The 22,286-nt window shown below is 47.0% G+C and overlaps 1 protein-coding gene across 2 annotated transcripts in view; it reads left to right on the top strand.

Annotated features, from left to right (window-relative positions):
- The window catches only part of SLC66A1 (solute carrier family 66 member 1), a 235,737-nt gene that overhangs the window by 82,253 nt on the left and 131,198 nt on the right, over positions 1-22,286 (top strand). The window contains exons 1-2 of one of the 2 annotated variants that reach the window (XM_069610392.1): positions 5,003-5,119; positions 7,250-7,379. In XM_069610392.1, the coding sequence (XP_069466493.1) occupies positions 5,013-5,119; positions 7,250-7,379 (237 nt within the window). In that variant the 5' untranslated portion in view covers positions 5,003-5,012. Of the gene's footprint in view, positions 1-5,002; positions 5,120-7,249; positions 7,380-22,286 lie in introns of those variants that run through there. The other variant, XM_069610391.1, reaches the window with a different exon arrangement.

Genomic DNA, 22,286 nt, shown 5'->3' with positions numbered 1-22,286 from the left:
ACGCCGCGGCCTGCAGCAATAGGACCAAGAGAAGGAGGGGCAGCTCCAGCTCCCCAGACGAGAGCCATTGGGCGACCACACCGCCCCCCGTACGAGGAGGTTCACCAACCGGCACCGGCCGATCCACACGGCGCCCAAGCTCCAACTCTCACCAGGGAGCCAGGCGCTGCTCCGAAGGACGATTGAGACCCACTCCCTCCCGCCCGCACCACAATCGGGGGCGGGATGTCCAAAAACGTCCGCTGGTATTCACAAAGGGGATCCAACTCGCTGTTAGCACAGGCTCCCTCACCCCTCAGCAGCCCGGGGCCGCCGCCACACACCAAGGCAGGTTTCACAATCTTCTGCAGCCACGCAGACAGGAGCCGGAGGGGGAGGGGCAGGAGACTCAGTATGGCCGCTGCCCGCTCACAGGGAGCCCGCGGCCACTTCAGGACGATAAATCTCTGCAGTCATCCAGCACCGAGCCGCCAAAGATGAAGCAAGCGGCGCTCCAGGAAAGTAGACACACAGCCCACACCAGCTTCAGTGGTGTGTCACCCAAAATTCACAGGATCTAAGCACGGATCTTCTGTCACCGGCGCAGCTTCTCACTCAGGCAGCCATATTAGTCGGCGTCCAACAGCGCCCCCATTGCTTTGTATGTTTGATGTTTAGTGTGACGGCCAGTTTACCCATGCTAGAGATTGTTCCCTTACCTTCCAGACTAGGCAGGGACTTCCCCGGTAGAGTAGGGCAAGCTAGGCTTTATTTTCAATTATTCACTTTAATAAAATGACATCAGCATAATCAGAAAACCTTAAACTCTACTCTTTTCTGGGAAAGACTGTCTCAAGGCCAAGAAACCTTTCTTACATATGAAGTAACTACTTTTTTATCTGACATGAATTTATTAGTAAATGTGACCAAGGTACTCCTACAAGGTTGAGGATCTATAATTATTTGTTTATCTGGAAAATTATTTTCATTTTTTTTTTATCTCATTCTGTTTATATGTGAAGATTTCTTTTAAGATGATACTGTTGGGCTTTTATTTTTCTTTGTAATAATGTTTGTTTTTATTTATGTTTTTATTCTTTTATCTGTGTAAAAAGTCAAAATCTTGACTAATTAATTCATTGCTTCTCCCTCGCCCACCTCCCATACAAGACTCCATCAGCCAACAAATTCAGTTTGTAATAAAACTGCTAAAATGTGTCAAAATACTATATGTACAATTTCTTCTTCAGGTTCTTTTGATTGGCAACACTAAATGTGCATAGTCCTCCACACCTATGTTTAGTAAACACAATCCCTCAAGAAATGAGTCACTGATATTTCTTTCAGGAGGAGTATCCTCAGGGTATACCCTGGGCTGGCATAAAGTTCAGTAACAAGTGCTTCTTGACATTTGCAGCCAGGCACAAGTAGATGGGATGGAGACGGCGGCCCCCCAAACTCCAACACCCTGCCCTTCAGGCAGGTCTGGCTCTGGCAAACACCCTGATGGAGTTTAGTTTGAGAGGGGCCCGCATCCCCTCTTGACAGGGTCAAGTCCTTGGCCCTGTCAGAGGCTACATCATGGTCCTGGCAATTCTGATTCTTTCCGTATTCCTCCATTTAGTTTCATGCCACTCGCCTTCTTAGGCATTCTGGGAATCAGAGTTTTTGTTAGACTATACCAAATATTGCTCTCACCAACTGGGCATGCAGTTCCCCTTATAACATCATCTGGGAGTGAAGATAGGATTAGCACTTTCCCATTCACTACATGGGTCACACTTTGAGCATTTCGGAGGGCGGGCTGGCCTCTGGAGAGAAGCCTCCTCGTTGTGGCGGAAGTGGTATGTCTCGTCCTTGCCTTGGAAGGTTTTCCCTTGGGTATATTAGTGGGGCCACAGAGGCCCACACTCAGCACCTTGCCTGAGGAGATAACTGTGTTAGGCACATAAGGCATTTGTGACTTCACTTGCTCTTATTATATCTAGTCTGGGATGGATGGATGGATGGATGGATGGATGGATGGATGGATGGATGGATGGATGGATTTCAAACCAGTGGACACCATGTGTCTTACCGTTTTGTCCACAGACTTACCAAGCACCCTTGTATAGCTGACGGCTAGAGCTCTGTTCTGATATCCCTGGTCCACCTCATAATGCTCAGAGGCAATAATGTGGGACCCAAGATGCCATTTGCCACTTCATAATGGTTGTGCTATTACTCCCCTTCTATTATCAAACCTTTTGCAACAAATAATAAACTGGCTAACTTTGTAATTGAAAGAGTGTTAAGGACAAAGGACTTATCTTATTTTTGCAATGAGAGTGAAGCAATTCAATACTGGGTGTAATTATGAACTGAGTGTTCAGTTTCGAGGGGTTGTCAGTTCGTTCAGTCATGACCTTTGTTCTCTTCTGCTTTTCTCCCTGTTCTGCATAAGTTCACTCTCATGGAGCCATGCCCAGCTTTCCAAATAAAGGCATTATTTTAGTTTTTGCCCCTCTCTGTTATGTTCACAGCAATGATGAAGGCCTTTTAATCTACCCGGGTCACTCAATTAATTTTGTTGCTCCAAATGGATGCACAGCCAAATTGTTAGATCCGTGTGTACCTGACCCCATTAGCTACATGTTGCTCTCTTAAAAAGCATGACACCATCTTTTTCCAGAGTGATCAGGGCTATAGATCTTGGGAAATTAACTGGGTCTAGTCTTGAAAGAATTTTATTTTGCTTCTCTAGCTTTTGTGTACAAAAGAGCAAAACTACGGTAAGGCGCATAGGAAATGTTTGTACGATCGATCAACGTATGCTTAAAAACACATGCCCGAACCCTCGGGACAATAATATTTCTGAGCGCACTATTCCTTTAATCCTTTTTAAATGTGGCCTGTTTGTGCTTGTTGATTGTTTTTATTGGTTTACATAGCTGTTTCGTCAAATCATTTTACAAGTAAATTGAAAAAACTATAAATGAACACAATGACAATTTAATCAATTACAGACATACTTAGAAATTTCAGTTAGCTTATAACAAAAGAGATAACATATTCCTTTAGTAAAAAATGGAAAATTGAGTGGGATAAACGGCACAAACATGAAGGGGTCAAGAATAGCAATGTATTGGGGCAAGAATAGATGTAAAAGAAATAAAGCTCGGAAACCATATTGGGCACAGGCGGCAGAGGAACAGACAAAGAAACTGAGATGGCGAGCAAGAGAACGTGAAGGAACATATAAGGTAATAAAAAAAGAAAGGTAAGGCAGAGCTAGTCCACGGACACATTTGAAAACAATTGAATGGAGCGGGAGCCGATGCCAAGAAACGAGAAATGAAGAAATAGAGGGTTGTGGTGACAAATGTAACAAACGGATAGAAGAGTTAAAGTTTGAACAGAAAGGCACAAGAGCATATCCCGGAAGAACAATGACAATGTGCAGCAATCTGGAGGAGAGAAGAGGAGAGTGGTAATCAGGAGTTTCTCTGGGCTGTGTATAGTAGATTTACCCCAGCGCCTAAACATGGTGAGGACATAAATGCTCCGAACGGAGCACCGTTCGAGCAGGAGGGTAGGGGTCAAGTCCTAAAAAATAAAAGGTGGGGGGACTCATTAACATACCAATTGAAGGTGGCGTCACCAGAAATTAGCTTATCAAGGTGCCCTCCACTCCGTCCACCCGCGTGTACCCTCGACTTTAGCCCTGCAGCAGGGCTGTGCTGCCAAGCACTCTACTGCAGTGGGAGAGACATTGCCACTGTGGGCATCATTTTCGCTATGCAAAATACCTGCTTGGCCCTGCCTCACCGTGGCACTCACTGGGCTTGCGAGAGCAATTCTCAGTCACTGACCTAAACCCTGGCTTGGCGTCCCTCTGACACAGCCACTTCTTTGTGGCCGTGCACCCTCCCTGTTTTAAGTTACAGCCAAATAACTACAAAGTTAAGGTTTAGGAGGTTAGGCCTCGCTCTGTGGTGCTTTATGTTGCAGGTGTTTGGGTTTTAATAATGGTGAGAAGGTACAAAAACTCCTGTATTCATTTTTGTAAGAGACTTTCGGTCATCCTCAGTCAGCCTCCAACTTAACTTGGCACAAGTTCCTGCAGTGTTTAGAAGGCTCTATCTGTCTTGCACTAGTTGATCTTTTCCGGTGCTCTGTAGTAAATAACCATGCATTATTGCACAGAACATTTTGCAAATGTCTGACTTAGAGACTGGGTAAACCGAAGTCCGTGGATTTGATATTTAAGGAAATAACTTTGCAAAGCTAATGTGGCATCCAGGGTCTAAGATTTTCAAGGATTGTGTTTATTTCGAGTAATTTCTCAAATTTGACCGTGCATAAGGAGCACCAGAATGAACATGAATCATGAAGTTATTACCAGTATAAACGGGATGCAATCTTATTTTTTTTTGGGTCATCAAGGGTGCAACACTGTGTTTTGATCACGTTTTAATTGTAATCATATAAATTATGTTGTCTCACATTTGAAAAAAAAACATTTGATTCTTGATGGCACGCCATAGTAGCTAGCCAATGTGAAATGCTCACGGGGACAAAAAGCATTTTCACCCCTGTTTGGGTGGTTGGACTGCAAGCGTGACACCCACGGATTAAACAGCTGCTGTCATACCTTTTCAAAAAATGTTTTTTTACAAAAAATCATGATGGCCAGAAATGACCTCGTCATCATTTGTGCTTCCCCCTGCGCCGGTTTCAAAAGGCTCTTGTTTCTGTGCATTTAAAAGTTCATCTCGTTTGTGAATTAGGGAGGTTCTTTTAAATGGTAGAAACGTGGACAACACACTGTGCACACCTTGATTTTATTACATATAGGTTGTATATTTTTATATATATCTAGAGATATTAAACAAAGTAAAGGTGCGGGGGAGAGGTGCTCATCCTTGGTACCGAGACTGGAGATAGAGGAAAAGAGAGTGTTGCTTTCGAAATTGCTTATTGACTAAAAATATTATATTGTTTAAATTTAAAATGTTTCTTTTCTTTATAGAAATGTTATTCTTAAAGAAAAAATGCCCCTGATGAAGAGTTGTTTGCTACTCGAAACGCGTTGGGCCTACCATCTTGTATCAATAATAAATCGTCTTGCTTATGAATTTATCCTTCAAGTTGTCAAAATGTAATTATTTAGTGAAATTTTGAATATATATCTGAAATGCCTTTAAAAGACTTTCCATCTTTAACGATTCTCTAATCACCATTAGGCTTTGGCCTTTTAGATAGTGTGCAGGGGACAAAGCTTTCCTAATAGGAAAACATTCTCTTTAGGTACTTTTAAATGCCCAGAAACAAATGCACAAAGGGGGCATCTGAATGAGCCCATCTAAGATGCGTCCATGCAGATGCCCTTCGTGAATTGGGTCTTCTTTTTTTGGCGTACGTAAGGAGATGCGGTAGTGTGTCTCCTCGCTTGTGTCAAAAAAAATTTTGAGACTCTGCCCCCTAGGGTGTAGTGGCCTGAGAAATACACAAACATGTATTTTATTTCCTTTATGTTAACATACGGTCATCGGCACAGTCTCTGGTCCCTGACTCTTCTTAGTGCAGTCAGAACTTGCGCCGTCCCCCCAACTTTTCACTGCTACACAAATAATTTCCTCCTTTGCCTCGGATAGCCTGGTATGGGAGTTTGCCTGTGTTTGTAATCCTGACCTATAAGAGGAGGTACGGTTCTGGGTTGGGCCATTATGTCTGATCCTGTCCCTCCCCTTTGCCACATCCTGTATCTCGTTGATGCTTTGCCACATTCTCATACCTCCACCCCTCTTTAATTTCATTTCTTAGGTGTGCTTGTTTCGCCTAATTTCTTCTACCTCCTCTTCTTCTCTTCCTCCACATCTCCACTTCGCTCTTCCCCAACCACCTCTTTGATGTTTTCCTAAAACCATCTTTAGTATTCACCTTTTTTCTCCTCGTGTCTACTCCAACCTCCTCCTTCCTTCCGACAACACCTTCAACCAAATACTTAATATCCCCAACCTCCTTCCTCCTGATGTTCCTTCCACCCACCATCTCAATACTACCCACCTCCTCCCACCTCTCCCGCCTTCTGACTACATTTCTCAAGTCTTCTTCCAGCTGCTCAATGTAATATATGTAATTTGTGTCATCTGTCAGGCAAACATTTTCTTCAAATCTTCTTCTCTACCTCAGAATAGCCACATAACTGTTGCAGAGCTCAGTGTTTATATTGAAGGGTAGACCCATTCTCAGGGACAGCCTGCCCTTAATCACGGGCATGTGTTGGTCTTTATTAGCCCTTGAAACAGATTAAGTGGTATGATTTGCAGGTTTCCCATTGCCCCACCACTGCCCTGAGGAGATGAAGCCCGAGCCTTGATCAGGGGTGGCCCCTATCTTGGGACTCCACACCGCCTATCCATAGAGTGGGGCTGCTACCATGGAGCTCTGCGTTGATATTTCTGTCTCACTTATTCACGTAGCTTGATTGTACGGCGCTTTCTTGTTGTGCATGCACTCAAGCACACTGTGTGCCGGTGAAGATGATTGTGCATTTCCCTGAGCCTGGCAATCCCTTGATATTGATATCTTTCAAGCAATGGTTAACAAGTGTTCCCTCTCTGATGGTCCCAGTATTACCCCACTTAGGTTTAAAACTGCCATATAAGATCCCCTGATGTAAGAAGCAGCCCACAACCACTAGATGGGATGGGTCGTGGAAATTATTGGAGCTTCACTGTAAAAGGGAGCGGGGTATGTGGTGGGATCCTCTCAAACAGGCAAGGCATGGTGGGATAGACCAGGGGAGCTTCTGCACAAACCCCTCCCTGCCCCCAGACCAGCATCACTTAGCAGATGCAGTCCCTAGCACAGGTGGCCTCCATCCCCTCTACCTCAAGAGCCAGGCTGGGGACCTCAGCACATCTAAAAAGTATTTAAAGATGAACAATAATTGAGGTGTGGTGGAGTAGTACCTCCACTGATAGAAACAAAGTTCCCCAGACCTTGTCTGGGGCATTCACTTAATCCAGTATCCATATTTTCCACACTTCTGTGGGACATATGGAAACTAGGCATTCTTATCATGGAGAACTTGATTACGTAATTTGGACTTGCATCTACACGTGATCTCACCTTTGCTCACGTTTGCCTTTGTTTGTCCAAACTTTCACTCACCCACACCTACTTATACCTCCATTTTCCATACCTATATTTCAGCAAACGTCTGCATTTGCCATGCCTATCTAAAGCTGCACTCACTTACGCCTTCCTCTTGCTCCCCATGCAGGCAATACTGGCAGTCGTGTAAGACTGGGAACATGGACAAGGCACTATCCATCTGGTTTTTGCTGGCATGGCTGTTCGGAGACTCCTGTAACCTCGTGGGAGCTTTCCTGGCTCATCAATTACCTTTGCAGGTACACATTCACTTTACTCATAAGCTTGAGAAAGAGTAGTGTCAATGCCTGAGGAATGCCAGAAACGGATCAAGAGGGTTGCCCAAAGAGGATTAGGGCAAGAGAGGCGTTGAACTACAGTGCAATGATATGGCTTAGGGCAGAGGAGGCGAGAGAGATTTAAAAAAGGGAGCTTTAGAGGTCAGAAGTGTGGACTAGAAGAGAAACCATGTGGGGAAGGTCTGGAGAGGGAGGAGCACTGAGGGAATTCACAAAAGAGTGGGACATTGTGTGGCAATTGAGAGGGTACTAGCAGCACAAAGAGGAGACGCCTGTGCTACCCATAAACCCTTTCCTGCCCCACAAGACACAAACTAGGAATATCTGAGTCATGAGAAATCTTGTACAGTAGTTGGTCATCTTGCTTTCCCTTGAATAGGCTCTTGGGGAATGAATATTGGCCTATACGCTCTCAAAAAGGGCAGAGTTATTACCTGGTGCCCTTCGTCCGGAAGAAGATCTTTGTGACCGAAACACGTGTCGACGATCTACAGTGTGATTCTGGACCAATTTAAATGCCAGATGTTTGACACCTCATACTTTGGACCGGGTCATGAGTATATGACAAAATTAAGGAAGATTGTATCAATAGCAACAGTTCACACTGCCCTGACATGCCAAAAGGGAGTAGTTTCTTACCTGTAACTCCATTTCTCCAGCATTGGTATCTTTCATGGATTCACATGCTTAGAATATTCCCCGTCGTCAGACTGGGAACCCTCGGTACACATATATATAGTCATTTCCAATAGGAAAAACTTCTGCCCTATCCCCGTCTGCGTCCTCTACGGGGCCGCCCACGTACGCCCCGTTGGACGTGATGGTATATAAGCCCCGCCCCCGCGGGTCCCTTCAGATTTCGACCCCTCCAAGATAACGGGGGGAAAATTTGCTTACATACCAATCTTCCACATTGCAGTCCGGGGAGGCCGGAGGGCGCATGTGAATCCATGAAAGATACCAATGCTGGAGAAATGGAGTTACAGGTAAGAAACTACTCCCTTCTCCAGCATTGGATCTTTCATGGATTCACATGCTTAGAATAGATTGTAAAGCAGTAACATCAAGAAGGAGGTGAGAGTGCAATGTAAGTTACATTCGTAGAGACACCCCCAAACACAACCGTTTACACCATGTATGTAAGCAACAACTTATTATACTGATACGAAACGGATTTTCGCCATACAATGCTATGTCATATGACTCAGTATGCACCCCTTGCGCACATATCTACCCAACCACTTATGTTTAGGTCAATAAACTATGCACATTCATGTATACACTCTGAAAAACCAGCTGAGGCCAAATAATAATAGGCAGCATTCTTCTTGAAACTTTGGCTTACCTCATTGAAAAAGGTGGCGAAGCACTGCCCTTCCCATTTGTACCTCATCCGCGTGCTGCTTTTCCAGGCAGTAGTGGCGCGTAAACGTGTGCGGAACAGACCATGCCGCCGCCTGGCAGATGTCCGTCAGCGGAATTCCTGCCCATAGAGCCACGGAGGAAGATGTCGATCTCGTGGAATGGGCTCTGGGACGATGTAGTAGAGGTCTCCCGGCCTTGGAATGACACAGGGTAATCGCCGAGGAGACCCAGCGAGCCAGACCTTGTTTGGAGATAGCCTTACCCCTAGCCGAGGGGCCGTAGGCGACGAATAGCTGTCTGGTGGCTCTGATATCTTGCGTTTTTTGTAGGTAAAATTTTAGCGCCCTTTTGACGTCCAGAGTGTGAAGAGCCTTCTCCGCCGTCGACGAAGGAGATGCAAAGAAAGTAGGGAGTACCAGGGTCGAGTGCTTATGATAGACCGACGGTACTTTTGGGATGAATGAAGGGTTAGTTGATAAAATAACTTTGTCCTTAAAGAACCTCAGATATGGAGGGTCTATGACCAGTGCCTGTAGTTCCGACATTCTTCTAGCCGAAGTGATGGCAACTAGGAACGCGAGTTTCCAAGATAGAAATTGTAGAGATGAAGAGGACATTGGCTCAAAGGGAGGCTTCATTAAGGCAGCTAGAACCGTGTTCAGACTCCACGACGGTGGGAACCGTTTTTCCGGAGGGAAGGTTCTAAACAGACCCTTCATGAAATGCTTCACTAGCCTGTCACTGAATAGTGGAGGGGACTGTCTTCTTCTGGTAAATCTCGAAACAGCCGCCAGGTGTACTTTGATTGACGATGATGACAGTCCGCTTTCCGCAAGATGAAGAAGATACGGGAGGATTTGCTCCGGAGTTACTTCCAAAGGTTGTATATTTTGTTGTGTTTGACACCATATACAGAACCTTTTCCATTTGCTTACATATGATTTGTTAGTGGACGGGGCTCTGGCCGCCTGCAGAATCCTTCGGCAATCAGTCGAGACTTTTAGGTTCCCGAACTCCGAGAAGTCAGGAGCCATGCAGTTAAGTTCAGGCTGTCCGGATTGTGGTGCCACACGGTCCCCTCGTCCCTGGACAGGAGGTTCGGTACTTTCCTGAATGGTATCGGCTGATCCAGCGACAGATGAAGGAGGTCTGAGAACCATGGTTGCCTCGGCCAGCGCGGGGCCACTAGGATGACCCGGCAATTGTACCTGTGGATCCCCTGGATCGTCCTCCGTATGAGGGGAAATGGAGGGAAGGCGTAGAGGAACTTGCCTGTCCACGGAAACGAGAACGCTTCCCCCAGGGAGCCTGTTTGGGGCCATCTGCTCGCGAACTGAGCACATTTTCGGTTTCTTTCCGTGGCGAAGAGATCGATCGACGGGGTCCCCCATCTTTCGAAGATTTCCCCGAGTTGAGTGGAGTCCAGCTCCCACTCGTGTATTTGTGACATAGTCCTGCTCAGGGAATCCGCCTGTAAGTTCTTCGCTCCCGGTAGGTGGTATGCCACTAGGGAGATGTGGTGTTTTAAAGCCCAATGCCAGATCTTTTGAGCTTCCTTCGAGAGGGTCCTGGATCTGGTGCCACCCTGTTTTATCAGGTAGAACATAGCTGTCGTATTGTCCGTGAGCACTCTTACTTTTGACCCCTTGATGTGTGGGAGGAAAGATTTCAGGGCCCATCTCACCGCCCTTAGCTCCAGGACGTTGATATGTAGGCGAGATTCGGTCGACGACCACCTGCCTTGGGTTTGGTGACGTGACATGTGTGCTCCCCAGCCCGACAGAGAGGCGTCTGTAATGATGGTGTTCTGAAATTCCGGCTCCTGCAGGGGGACCCCTCTGTCCAGGTTGCGCGCCACTTTCCACCATCGGATGGCTTTGATAACTCGTTCGTCGTCGACTATTATCTTGTCCGACCAGCGGCCTGTGGCCTGCTTACATCTGTCTGATAGGAACTCCTGTAGAGGTCTCATGAACAACCGGCAGTTCGCGACTAGGTGGATGCACGATGCCATGGAGCCGAGGAGAGCCGCATATTTTCTTACTGACAACCTTCTCTGTAAACGAAGTTGGCTTGTCAGGTGTTTGATCTTCAACAACCTTTCCAGGGATGGTTTCACTAGTCCCGTGTGGGTGTCGAATTGAGCACCTAGGAACTTCAAGCTCTTCGAGGGCTTTAGTGAAGACTTTTCGTAGTTCACTGCAAATCCCAGACGCTGTAGCAGTCGCAAGGTGGTCAATAGGCTGTCGTTGGTCGACGCTGGGGAGGATCCCCTCACGAGCCAGTCGTCGAGGTACGGGTAAACGTGATGCCCTTCCTTCCGCAGCCAGGCTGCTACGGGTGCTAGGCACTTTGTAAAGGTTCTTGGGGAGGACTTCAGGCCGAAAGGGAGCACAGTAAATTGGTAGTGTGTTTGGCCGACTAGGAACCTCAGGAACCTCCTGTGGTGAGTGCGCACCGGAATGTGAAAATACGCATCTTGGAGGTCCAGAGACGCCAGGAAATCGTTCTTTTGGACCGATCTGATTACCTCCTGTAGAGTAAGCATCTTGAACTTTTGACTCAGCAGGGTTTTGTTGAGGTCCCGTAGGTCGAGGATGGGGCGCCACTTCCCGTTTGGTTTCTTTACTACGAAGCAGCGTGAGTAAACCCCTAAGCCTCTCTGTGAAGCAGGGACTAACTCGATGGCGCCTTTTTTTAGCATGAGCGCAACCTCTCGACGCAAGACGCTTAGGTGTGGTTGAGACAGGCGTATCGGTGGACGTCTTGGAGGTCTGGATTTGAATCTTAGGGAATGTCCCAGTCTCACCGTGTCCAGAACCCACCGATCTTTCGTAATTGACTCCCATTCCTCGACGCAACTTGACACTCTCCCTCCTAGAACGTCATTGTTGATCTTTTTGTTTTCCCGTCGACGACGAGTAAGTGGGACGTCTCTTAGAGGCCTGGAAATTTCTGCGTCGGGTCGAGGACTGTGAGGCGCGTCTATAGCCTTGGGACGGATATGAAGACCTCCCGAATGCTCTATCCCTGGATCCCGCAAATCGTGCGTTTCCCGTTGCTCCTCTAAAGGGGCGAAAGGAACGAAAGGGCTTACCGCTTTGGAGAGAGCCCAGCGAGCGCGCCGTCTCAGAGTCCTCCTTCATTCCTTTCAAGGCCTCATCCACCTTTTCGCCAAACAGGTGGTCACCTTCGAAAGGCATGTCGACGACCTTATATTGCACCTCGGGTCTAAAGTTGATGCACTTGAGCCAGGCCTGGCGTCGTAGAACCACTCCGTTGTTAATTTGTTTGAACCCCGAGTCTGCCAGGTCCACCGCTATATTGATAGCATGGTTCGAGGCTTCTTCTCCTTCACGAACCAGGGACATAGCTGATTTTCTGTGTTCTTCTGGGAGGTGGTCCAAAATGGGTGCCAGTCTGTGCCACATCTCCCTGTCATACCTGGCCATGATTGCCAGGGAGTTCGCTGCTTTCACTGTTGACGCTCCCACTGACAGGATCTTCTTACCGAAAGCGTCTTGGCGTCTAGCTTCGGAGTCCGGCGGGGTAGAGCACTTATGCTGGGCTTTTGCCTTTCTCGTCGCCGCCGCCGATACCACCGAGTCAGGCGTGGGTTGCGCAGAGAGGCATTTTGGCGTCGAATCTGGAACTTTAAATTTTTTCTCTACGCGGCCTTTGACCGCAGGTTCCGAGAATGGATGCCGCATGGTTTGGACGCCCTCTTTCCATACGTGGTCCAGTATCGGTATCGAAAAAACGGAACGCCTATTCTTGCCCATGTGGTCAAAGAGGAAGCAGTCCTTCTTTTCTTCTTGTTGGGTCAAACCGAACTCCTTGCAGGCTTTTTCCATCATGGAATGGAAGGCCCCTATGTCATCCGGTGGAGATGGGTGAATGGGACTTTTCGGAGAATCCACCTCCACATCCGAAACCCATGACGGGTCTCTCGACGGCGAGAGGGAGATATCAGAAGCTGACCCCTGTTCAGAGAGGGAGTCCGAGAGCTCACCTTCTTCCTGGACTGTTGGAGCAGTTGGGCCCACGACCGATCTAGTCGGGCGGTGTGAAGGTCCGGGCTCGTCGACGAGGGGAGTCGTCGGAACAGGCGGGAGCCTTTCGTCCAGGGACTTCAAGAGCGAGTGTAAGGAGGAAAGTACCTCCATGGAGAGAGTAGCCTGGGCGTTTGGAGGCTGGGTGAAAACTTGAGAGCAGGTTGCACCAGAAGGAAATCTGGGCCGTAGCCCCAGGTCTTCCGGGCTCACTATTCTGAAGCCGTCGTCTTCTTTGGAGGCGATCGAAACTGGCTGTTCTTGTAGCAGTGTGTCGGGTAGCCCCATGTCGAACGTTTCTGGCCTCCAGGCCTGGAACTCCGTCGACGAGGGAATCGTCGTCGACGATGAGCCCGTTTGAAAGGCGGGGGACTGTGACGGAGTGGGCACTTGGATCGTCGCCGTCGTCGTCGTCGACGGAGGGCCTGCAGGTGGCTTAGGCGGTCCCGCCTTCGCGGAGCTCTCCCTGCGTTTATCCGCCTCTCTACTCGTAGCTGATCTTTTCTGATCGCTCGAGGAGGATTTTGGCCTGTCCTTGTCTTTCTTCGACAAAGAAGAAGAGGAAGATGATTTCTTCGTCGATTCTTTCGATGAGGCCTTAGAGGAATGACTTCGAGGCACGTCCATCCCCGTAGGTCGTGATTTTTTGGCCGGAGGTTCCGACGGATGTGAGCGTCGGGAGGCTTCTGATGTTTTCGCTGAGGCGATACTGCGCACCGATCCTACCTCCGACTGAGGGTACGCTCCAGCGCCGTCGTTCAGCCACGAGACCAGTCGCCGATTCCGGTCCTTCAGGGTTTTTTGGGAAAACCCCTTGCAGATATCACATTGGTCCGCCGAGTGGTGGGGGTGAAGGCAGTAGATGCAGTCAAGATGGCCATCCCCTTCATAAACCTTCTTTAGACCGCACGTGGCACACGGGCGGAAAAGAGGCTTACCCGACATTATTGCCAGACCAACTAACAAAACTCGTAGGAGTTGGAAGCGGACCAAACAGACCAACTCGCAGGAGTTAGAAACAATCGATAAGTATTTGAAGAAAATACACGAGGAGATCCCACTATCTTTGGAGACGGTTGAAATCTGAAGGGACCCGCGGGGGCGGGGCTTATATACCATCACGTCCAACGGGGCGTACGTGGGCGGCCCCGTAGAGGACGCAGACGGGGATAGGGCAGAAGTTTTTCCTATTGGAAATGACTATATATATGTGTACCGAGGGTTCCCAGTCTGACGACGGGGAATATTCTAAGCATGTGAATCCATGAAAGATCCAATGCTGGAGAAATGGTTTTATTGTTGATGGTTTGAATATGAAAGTATGGGGTTGAGAATGACTGCTTGAGGTACGAATGTTGAATTGATTAAATGATTTATTTGGTTTTATTATATCATACATGTATTAATGATGTGAAATTTGTACTGATGAACTATTAAAATTTAAATTTATATTTGAGCAAAGACTTTGTGTCATCCCATTCCACTGGTCCACCTTGCCTTATCATGTTTTATCAAAAGCAGCCAGAATTCCTCATCGGCATTATGCGTCCCATTCCCCTTTCTCATAGTAGTAGTCAGAAAGAGTAGAATAGGCATGAATCAGACTGTCCATCTTGGAATGATGACCTTTTATCAGAAAATAATTTGTTAGGTTATTCTTGGCTTTGATCATGTGTTTTTATTGGTAAGACAATGTAATATTCTTATTATTAATTACAAATTTAGATTGCACTTAATACTGTACACCAGTCTCTACATTTACATCCTTTTATAGAATGCCTCTTAACGTTTTCTTTTCTACTAATTTCTGTCGTGCTACTGCTAAATGTATACATTATGGAAGGGACGCCCTTAAAAATTCTCTTCTTCCTGCAAAAAAAGAGTTCCCTGGAAAGATTCATACTGTGTGTGTAACACGTTTTCCATGCGATCCCGCCGAACAGCAATTAAGCCAAAAACACTTAAAAACAGGCGCACCAAGCAGTGGGCGGCCGACGCCATGAAAGCCGAATCCCATTCCTCCACCGGCGCTGTGGAGTTGGACGAGGAAGACCTTGGCAGCTACGGCTCGTTTGGGAGGCTGAAGACTTACTGGAGGAGTCGGTAGACTCCCGCGTGCCTGTCCCCAGCCCCACTAGGTGCACCGAAAGCTCTGCTATGGGGGAAGTCCGATGGCGAACGAGCACACATGTGCACTCATAAAAGCACACAACCGCAAGCCAACCTTTCATGGGATTGAAGAAAGCAGCTTCAATGGCAACCAAACTTTCGTCAAAAGAGTTGTCGAAAGCGCTTGAACCCTCGTGTTCAAAGCCCGCTGAGCATTCACATCCATGCTTGCTACATGGCTCTAAACCCAGAGAGAAATCGGTTACCACCCATAAACCCCCATCGACAGCCGATTCAGATATGCTGAAACGGCTGTCGAAACGTACAACCAGACACAAACGTGGGGAAAAACACACCAAACCAACACCACATGCACCTACACAGCTGTCTAGGCCCCCTGACACTTCACCAGTACCCTCCTCTACATATACTCTGGCCACTGATACTTTAGCCAAAGCCCTGCAGGGTAAAGGATCCGTAGATCCAGAGGAAATGATATACGCTAGAACAGGTACTTGGACAAAAGAAAATTTGAAAAGTCTATGGATAGGGTGTCTGCATTTGTGTCCTTTATGGTAAAGTACCCAATTAAACAAAAAACACTTTTCATAGATACGGGTGAGCCACCTACCGAGATTCCCAGACTTCATGCCTCTCCGCCACATGTTGTCTCTGAAAACACCTCAAACATTTTTCAAGAGGTGCAAGATGATCAGGATCATCTAAACTTTATGGCAGACAAAGGGGATGATGCTCAAAATATTTGGCATGGGGACGCTGATCAGGGGACTTGGCCAGTAACTCCCACTCATGATACTCTGGATGACCCAGGTGTTGTTTCTGACGATGACTCGCTAGAGCAGCCCAGAGACTTGTTTCCCATCGAGGATCAAGATCCCTTTAATAATTTACTGAAAAGGAAACTGTCTCTGATCCTGACTTTGTAGAGGACATCATAAAAGAGAAAAAAACATTTAACCAGTCTAACCCCCCCTCTTGAACTCTGTCAAGAAAAGGATTGCACCTTCCCTTCTTACACCTTTCCTCACAAGGGCAGGTAATCCATGGGTGGAGAAAATGCTCAAACCTGCGCCAACTGACCTGCTAAATCTCCGGGGTCATGTAACACTTGACCCGCTGGTAGTCACTACCACTAGGAAGTGTGCTGGAGTGCAACTTTCGAATACCAAGGCAGCTTCAGACAAAGAATGTAAAAGCTTTAGGCAAGGTGGTCACTGCTTCAGGCGCTTACTCGGCATGCATTGCCAATAATACAATGCTGTTGGCAACCTACAGTGATGTTCAGTGGGGGCTGCTCCAAAATAACTTGACTGACGTCCTGGGCTAACCAAGTCTGAACTACTTAAAATCATTAAAGAGAGTAGGCAAGTTACCCACAATATTTCGAAGAATACCCTGGATCCTCAGAAACAGCAGGCAGATTCCTTGCACAGGAACTTTATTAAAGAGGCACTCTTGGCTGCGCAACTATAAATTCAAAGCAGAGACTCAGGCCACTGTAATTAACATGCCCATTAAAGAATCCATCTTGTGTGGCAAGGCTGTGGTTGAGGCTTTAGAGACAGCTTAGAAGCAACATGACACGTCTAAGACTCGTAGACAAATTTCTAATAAGCTGTTTGTCCAACACAGAGTTTTCAACACCCATTGTTCCTTTCGTAACCAAGCCTTCTCCAGACCCGCTCATTCAGGGTTTTCATCAGGGTCCTCTTCTTGGTACACACCGAGGGTAAACAATCCACCTACCAAAGCTCACAACAGCAAGGTTTTAGACAAGGCAAGGGTGGAGGGAGGAGTGCAGCCTCTAGAGGCTCCCCTGCCAGCAAGAGACCTTCACATCAATGTTCCCTCCCATGCATCTCCAGTCGGAGGTTGAATATCATCATTCACCCACGCATGGAAGGAAATAACCTCAGACCAGTGGTTGCTGGATACTGTCGCAATTTCTACTAAAACCCAGTTACCATCCACCAAAGAACAGAAGGATGTCGCAAGAACATCAACTTATCTTGCAAGCGGATGTTGAAACATTACTACAGAAAGGAGCCATAGTTCTCGTCCCCTTTCTAGAGGTAAACAAGGATATTTATTTATTCAGTGTACTTTCTTTTACCCAAAAAGGACTTAACCATGCGCCCTGTATTAGATCTGCGTCCTGCAAAGAAGTATGTCAAGCCACAAAAATTCAGGATGAATACATTACAGGAAGTAATCCCTCTTCTCAAACAGTGGGATTACATGGCAACACTGGACATGAAAGATGCATATGATATGATAAGTCATTTATAACGCGCCTGTCTACAAGTGTTTCTAGGCGCGACAACACAAGGGAGAGTAAATTGAGGGAGGACAAAACAAACAATCTTACTAGGTTCTTGTGTCATTCAGATTGTGCAAGTGTGATAACGCAAAGTGCAGGGGGGAGGCAGAAGAGGAAAGTGCAAGGGGGACGGTGAAGGGGAAATGCAATCAGGGCATTATTGCAAAGTAAGTGCAACCAGGGCAGCGTGGCTCAGGTTAGTGCAAGGAGGCAGGGGACTGTAGGGTTACAGTTACAGCCCCTAAGTGTGCGGTATGTCCGGAGGCTGTGCAGGGGCGACTGGTTGTGGAGGAGCCCGGTACCCAGTGAGACTGAGGGTAGCCAGGCCACCAGTCAGCGCAGCAGGCTGGTAGGTCAGCAGCAGAGAAAGAAAGAAAGCATAGGTGGAAAGGAAGGTCTTGAGCTGCTTCCGGAACTTTAGGTGGTCGAGCTGAAGTTTGAGAGTGGCAGAGAGGCCATTCCCAGGGGAGGCACCTGCAGAGGAGAGAGCTGTACCCCTCCACTCCCTGCCTGGTGAAGCATAAGAGAGTTTGATGTATTGCAAGCCCCAGAAAGCCTTGTGGATGATGCAGAGGATCTTGAACTTGATCCTGGCAGCTACCGGGATCCAGTGGAGAGATATCAGGGCTGGAGAGATACGGTCCCTGGGCTTGAGGCCAAGGACAGGTTTCACAGTCCTGTTCTGGATAGTTGCTGAGGGCAGAGAGTAGAGGCAGGTAGATTGAGAAAGAGGATGTTGCAGTAGTCCAGTCTAGAGAGAATCAGGGCTCTGGAGACAGTGAGCTTCTGGGGGAAAGTAGTGGAAGGCTCTCCCCTGACATACTGCTGTAGTAAACACTGTTTGGCTTGGCTACAATTGCAAACTCCAAGTAGACTCCGGCAAGTGATTCTAGCAGTTGGAGTCCTCTTTCACTATCTACTAACTGGGAGGAGAACCTTCACAGGAAGCAGAATATATTCACAACACCGGAGCGTGGCGCGGTGTATGAAGCAGTGTGTCTGGTGTCTGGTGTCCGGTGCCCGCTGCTCGCTGCACGCATCACCATTAATGTTTCAGGCTCTGTTTGCTGGACATCGCTTTAGGAGCCCCACACAAAGCGGCACACCGAGCACAAGTAAGCAAACTGTATCCTGTTTTATCACCAAGGGAGTTACTACCTGCCAGTTGGGTCGTGTTACAGAAACTGTGTGCGCTGCTGCCTTACACATAGCTGAAAGCTTAACGTTGTGATCCCTGGGCTTTACTACCTTAGAATTTGCTTTTGTGGGGCCTTGGCAGAGATACTGGGGAGTGACTGCGGGCTTGCCTTGGATCTCCCCCTGGAAATTTTGGACTTTTACACTGCTGCATGTGTCTGCCCTTTTTTGGTTTGGCTACACCGCTGTGTGCTGGAATCAGTGTGGGTCGCCTGTGGGCATTACTAGGGAGTGACTGCGGGCTTCGGCCTTGGAGCTCCCTGTGTTTACGATCGTGTGTCAACCGGTCTAAGTGTCTTTGATACAGGTGGCTGTTTCTTCGTTTATATTAAGGCAGCTAAATAGCCTACTAATTTTCTTCTTGTCGGTACTGGGTGCCTGGGGGTCCTTTCCTCTGGAGAAATTAGAATCTCTGGAGGCTGCAAGGCCCCGGGACCTGCGCTGACAATTACGTGCAACAGCACTGATAAGATTATATTTTTACACACTGTGGTCTGAATAAGCTGTTTGGTACTGTGGCTGGAGTTGCCATCATTTGATGTGAATTAAGCAGGCTTTATTTGACTATTTTTGCCCTGATATGGTTGGCAATAACGGAGCTCTTTGCAATTTAATTGCTTATTCCTACTTGTGACGGGGGCATCGGTTTGATCCTGTCCTTTTAAGATAGGGTACGTTAGGAGGTTGCCAGGCCTTGATTTTAGAGTTTGATATAAGTAGCCTGATATCACTACTTATACGCTTAACTGCTATTCTAAAAAAGGTCTGTGATCCCAAAGGATGAGGTCTTGGAATAGCCAATGTGTACATTTTAGAAGGTTTGCATTTTAATGTTTTTGTTTTTATTTTTTATCACCTTTTTCTGTATAATCATTTTTTAACTACTGCACTAGCACTTTAGGGGACGGTACCTAAAACAGTTTTATATACTATTTCTAATTGCCCTACTAGTCTGCACAGTCCGGCTGAAGCTGTGCTCTGGCGACTTTAGTATAATCCTGGACACGAGTTGTGCAGTTGGAATTTGGAAAAAATTACAGAGTCAGGATACAGGGACAGAGATCGACAACAAGGACTTGGAGTAGTACCTGGTAATCGGGTCCGGAGTTCTTGGGTTTACTGGCGATTGAGGCTAATTTTTCTTTGGTCACTTATTTGTAGATAATGAGAGTTACGTTAAGAAGTAAGGTTTCCCTTCCTACACTAGCTCAGCCCCATCAAGGAACCAGGGGTGTAATGAGCCTCTGGGCCCCGGGTAGGGGTGAGACGCTGTCTCAGTCAAAAAGCCCAGTACCTATGCCGGGTTTGATGGCTACTCAGTTAAGAAGTCCGGTACCCAGGGCAGGTACATCTTTTGCCCCAGAAGAAAGATCTTTAGTGGTTTGCCGCAAGCCTAATACTCAAATTTCCTTGTCAGACAAGGAGGTACTGGACCACACCTCCCTCGAGTTAGATAGACAAGAGATGACGGAGACTGGGGCGTTGGCTAATATAAACCAGTCCCTATTTAATATTGAGGAAAATCTTAAGACAATGTGGTCACATGGGCGAATAAGGTAGAGGGAGATTTGGTATCTGATAAATCAATGTTGGCACTGGCATTCTCTCACGAGTTGACCAAGAGGATACAGGATTTTAAAAATAATGACTGATCTGGTCTGGATGCCCTGGTTCAGGAGACCGGTCACAGGGAAGTAAGGCCGTGCCAACGCCTGGGGATGTCTATGGTTTCTGAAGAGGGATGATCACCTATAAAATCTGCCTTATAGGGCTACGATTTGGAAGGGTGAGAGTACAAACGGTGGTGGGGTGTTGGAAGGTGTCCCTAGGGGCTGGGGAGTAGGAGGTACAAGCCCTAGTTGTGGATGAGTTGTCCTTCCCCATATTGGCCCGAATCCTAGACTCAATGAATAGAGGCTATGAGACACTTCATTTTGAAATTCGGGACAAACAGTTAAGGAACTGCTGAACAAAGTCCACCTTCTGGAGGGCTATATAATGACAGTATCTATCTATAATACCTTGCCGAGCAAGAGGGATATCTCTCCGGGGAGGTATTTCACCCTGAACAGGGGAGCACGCAAACACAGGGAGGACTACAACTCCACAGGTTGTGGTGGAATCCGTTAACATCGGGGAAAAAACTGAGGCTCCTCTAGGCCCTGCACCACCAGCATCATTGTTAAGTGTGTCCAGGGGCTCGGGGCACACTGTAATAAGTAGTAGCCCCAAGAAGAACCAAAAGGGTGATAAAGACCTGTAATAAAAGGCACATTTCAAACTCTGGAGGAAAAAATAAAAAAATTGTAAATTACCTCAGAAACAAAATAATATAGGATCAAGGAAGTTTCTGAGAAACTTGAGATTAGAGGTTGATAAGCAAGTACACGCCGATAAGTCTGCCTTGGAGCAAAAAAAACAAGATTTCTTTAAAACCAACTTGGGTAAGATTAATAAAAACGTTCTGATTTATTAAGCCACACCTAGAGTGCCCGGGTTAAATGATGAAGAGGGGGATAGTCCATCCTTCAACTTGAGTAACATCTCGGTCTACCCAGTAGACGAGGTGACTGAAGCTGAGGTGATTTTGGAAGAAGTAGGGGGGCTCCCAATTGCAGACAATTACATGGATAAAGGGGCTGGGAAATGCTGTGTATTGAGAGAGGGGGATACAGTTCTGTTGGTGGATCCGCAAAAAGTAAACACATTGGTTAAGACCTCCCTGAATAAGGGGCTCAATGGGCAACCCCCCAAGGAAAAACTTTATGCTATATTCTCAAAACCAGTGATTGCAAAGGACCAAAGGAGGGTACAAGCCGGTGGTGAAATCCAGTTAGATATGCCGGTTTTGTTGCCTAAAACAGTTGAAGAAATAGGCTCTGGTCAAACGAAGAGCAAACAATTAACACCTGATAACGGGCTTTGAAAACACAGCTGGCCCTCCCAGGATCAGATTTAACATTCCTGAACCACAACAGCATAAATGGCCACTAAAGGAACCCACGCCGGTAAACGGCCAAATGTGTATTTACCTATCTCGACTTTTTGCGAGTTCCAATAGATATCCCTTTAATAGACATCATACGCTGTCACTGATGCATGAAATTCCTTATTTGTGACTTTTTAACACAGGTGATATTATGACAGTGGAATCTGTAGATGAGAACTGTTGTGATAAGGTAAAACTCCATTTGAGGTAGTTTATAACGAAGGAAGTCATTATAGCAGAAAAAGAGCATTTTCTAGCACTGGGATTTGAAGTCACTAATGCTGTGCCCTCAATACTCTAGAGACTGGCTCCAGTATATCCAGATATGGGTAGGAGGTTATGTGGATCGTCTGGTGCAAAAGTCTCAGATATGTATAGTTCAAGGGGCTATAAACAGGGCCCGTGTTACATGGGGGTCACAGGAGCTTGGTCCCAAGGGGGAAGTTATAGATGGACACAAGATGGTAAGCAAGCGCACTATACATGATATTCCAATTGGTCAATTGCCTCCTGGAACTCCAGAGGTTTCAGAAATATTTTAAATAATAAAGACCTCTTTGTGACATTTGATATAGTGTGCTTACAAGAGACACTGCTGCAGGATACCCCTATTATTGAGGGATTTGAAGTGATCTACACTAAGGCATTACGAGGCCTCAAGGGAAGGCCGTTTGGGGGCCTCTTGACTGCCATTAAGCGATCACGGGGGTGTCCATTCAAGAAGTTGAAGTTGATAGAGTGGACATGTTGGTGGCAATGTTGACCTGGCAGGAGGCACCAAATGGGCTATACACTAAGTATTTTGGTGAACATTT

This window comes from Ambystoma mexicanum, chromosome 8 (assembly GCF_040938575.1).
Source record: "Ambystoma mexicanum isolate Mex_15411 chromosome 8, UKY_AmexF1_1, whole genome shotgun sequence".
Taxonomy (NCBI): Eukaryota; Metazoa; Chordata; class Amphibia; order Caudata; family Ambystomatidae; genus Ambystoma; species Ambystoma mexicanum.
This window is presented reverse-complemented; position numbering and strand designations above follow the sequence as displayed.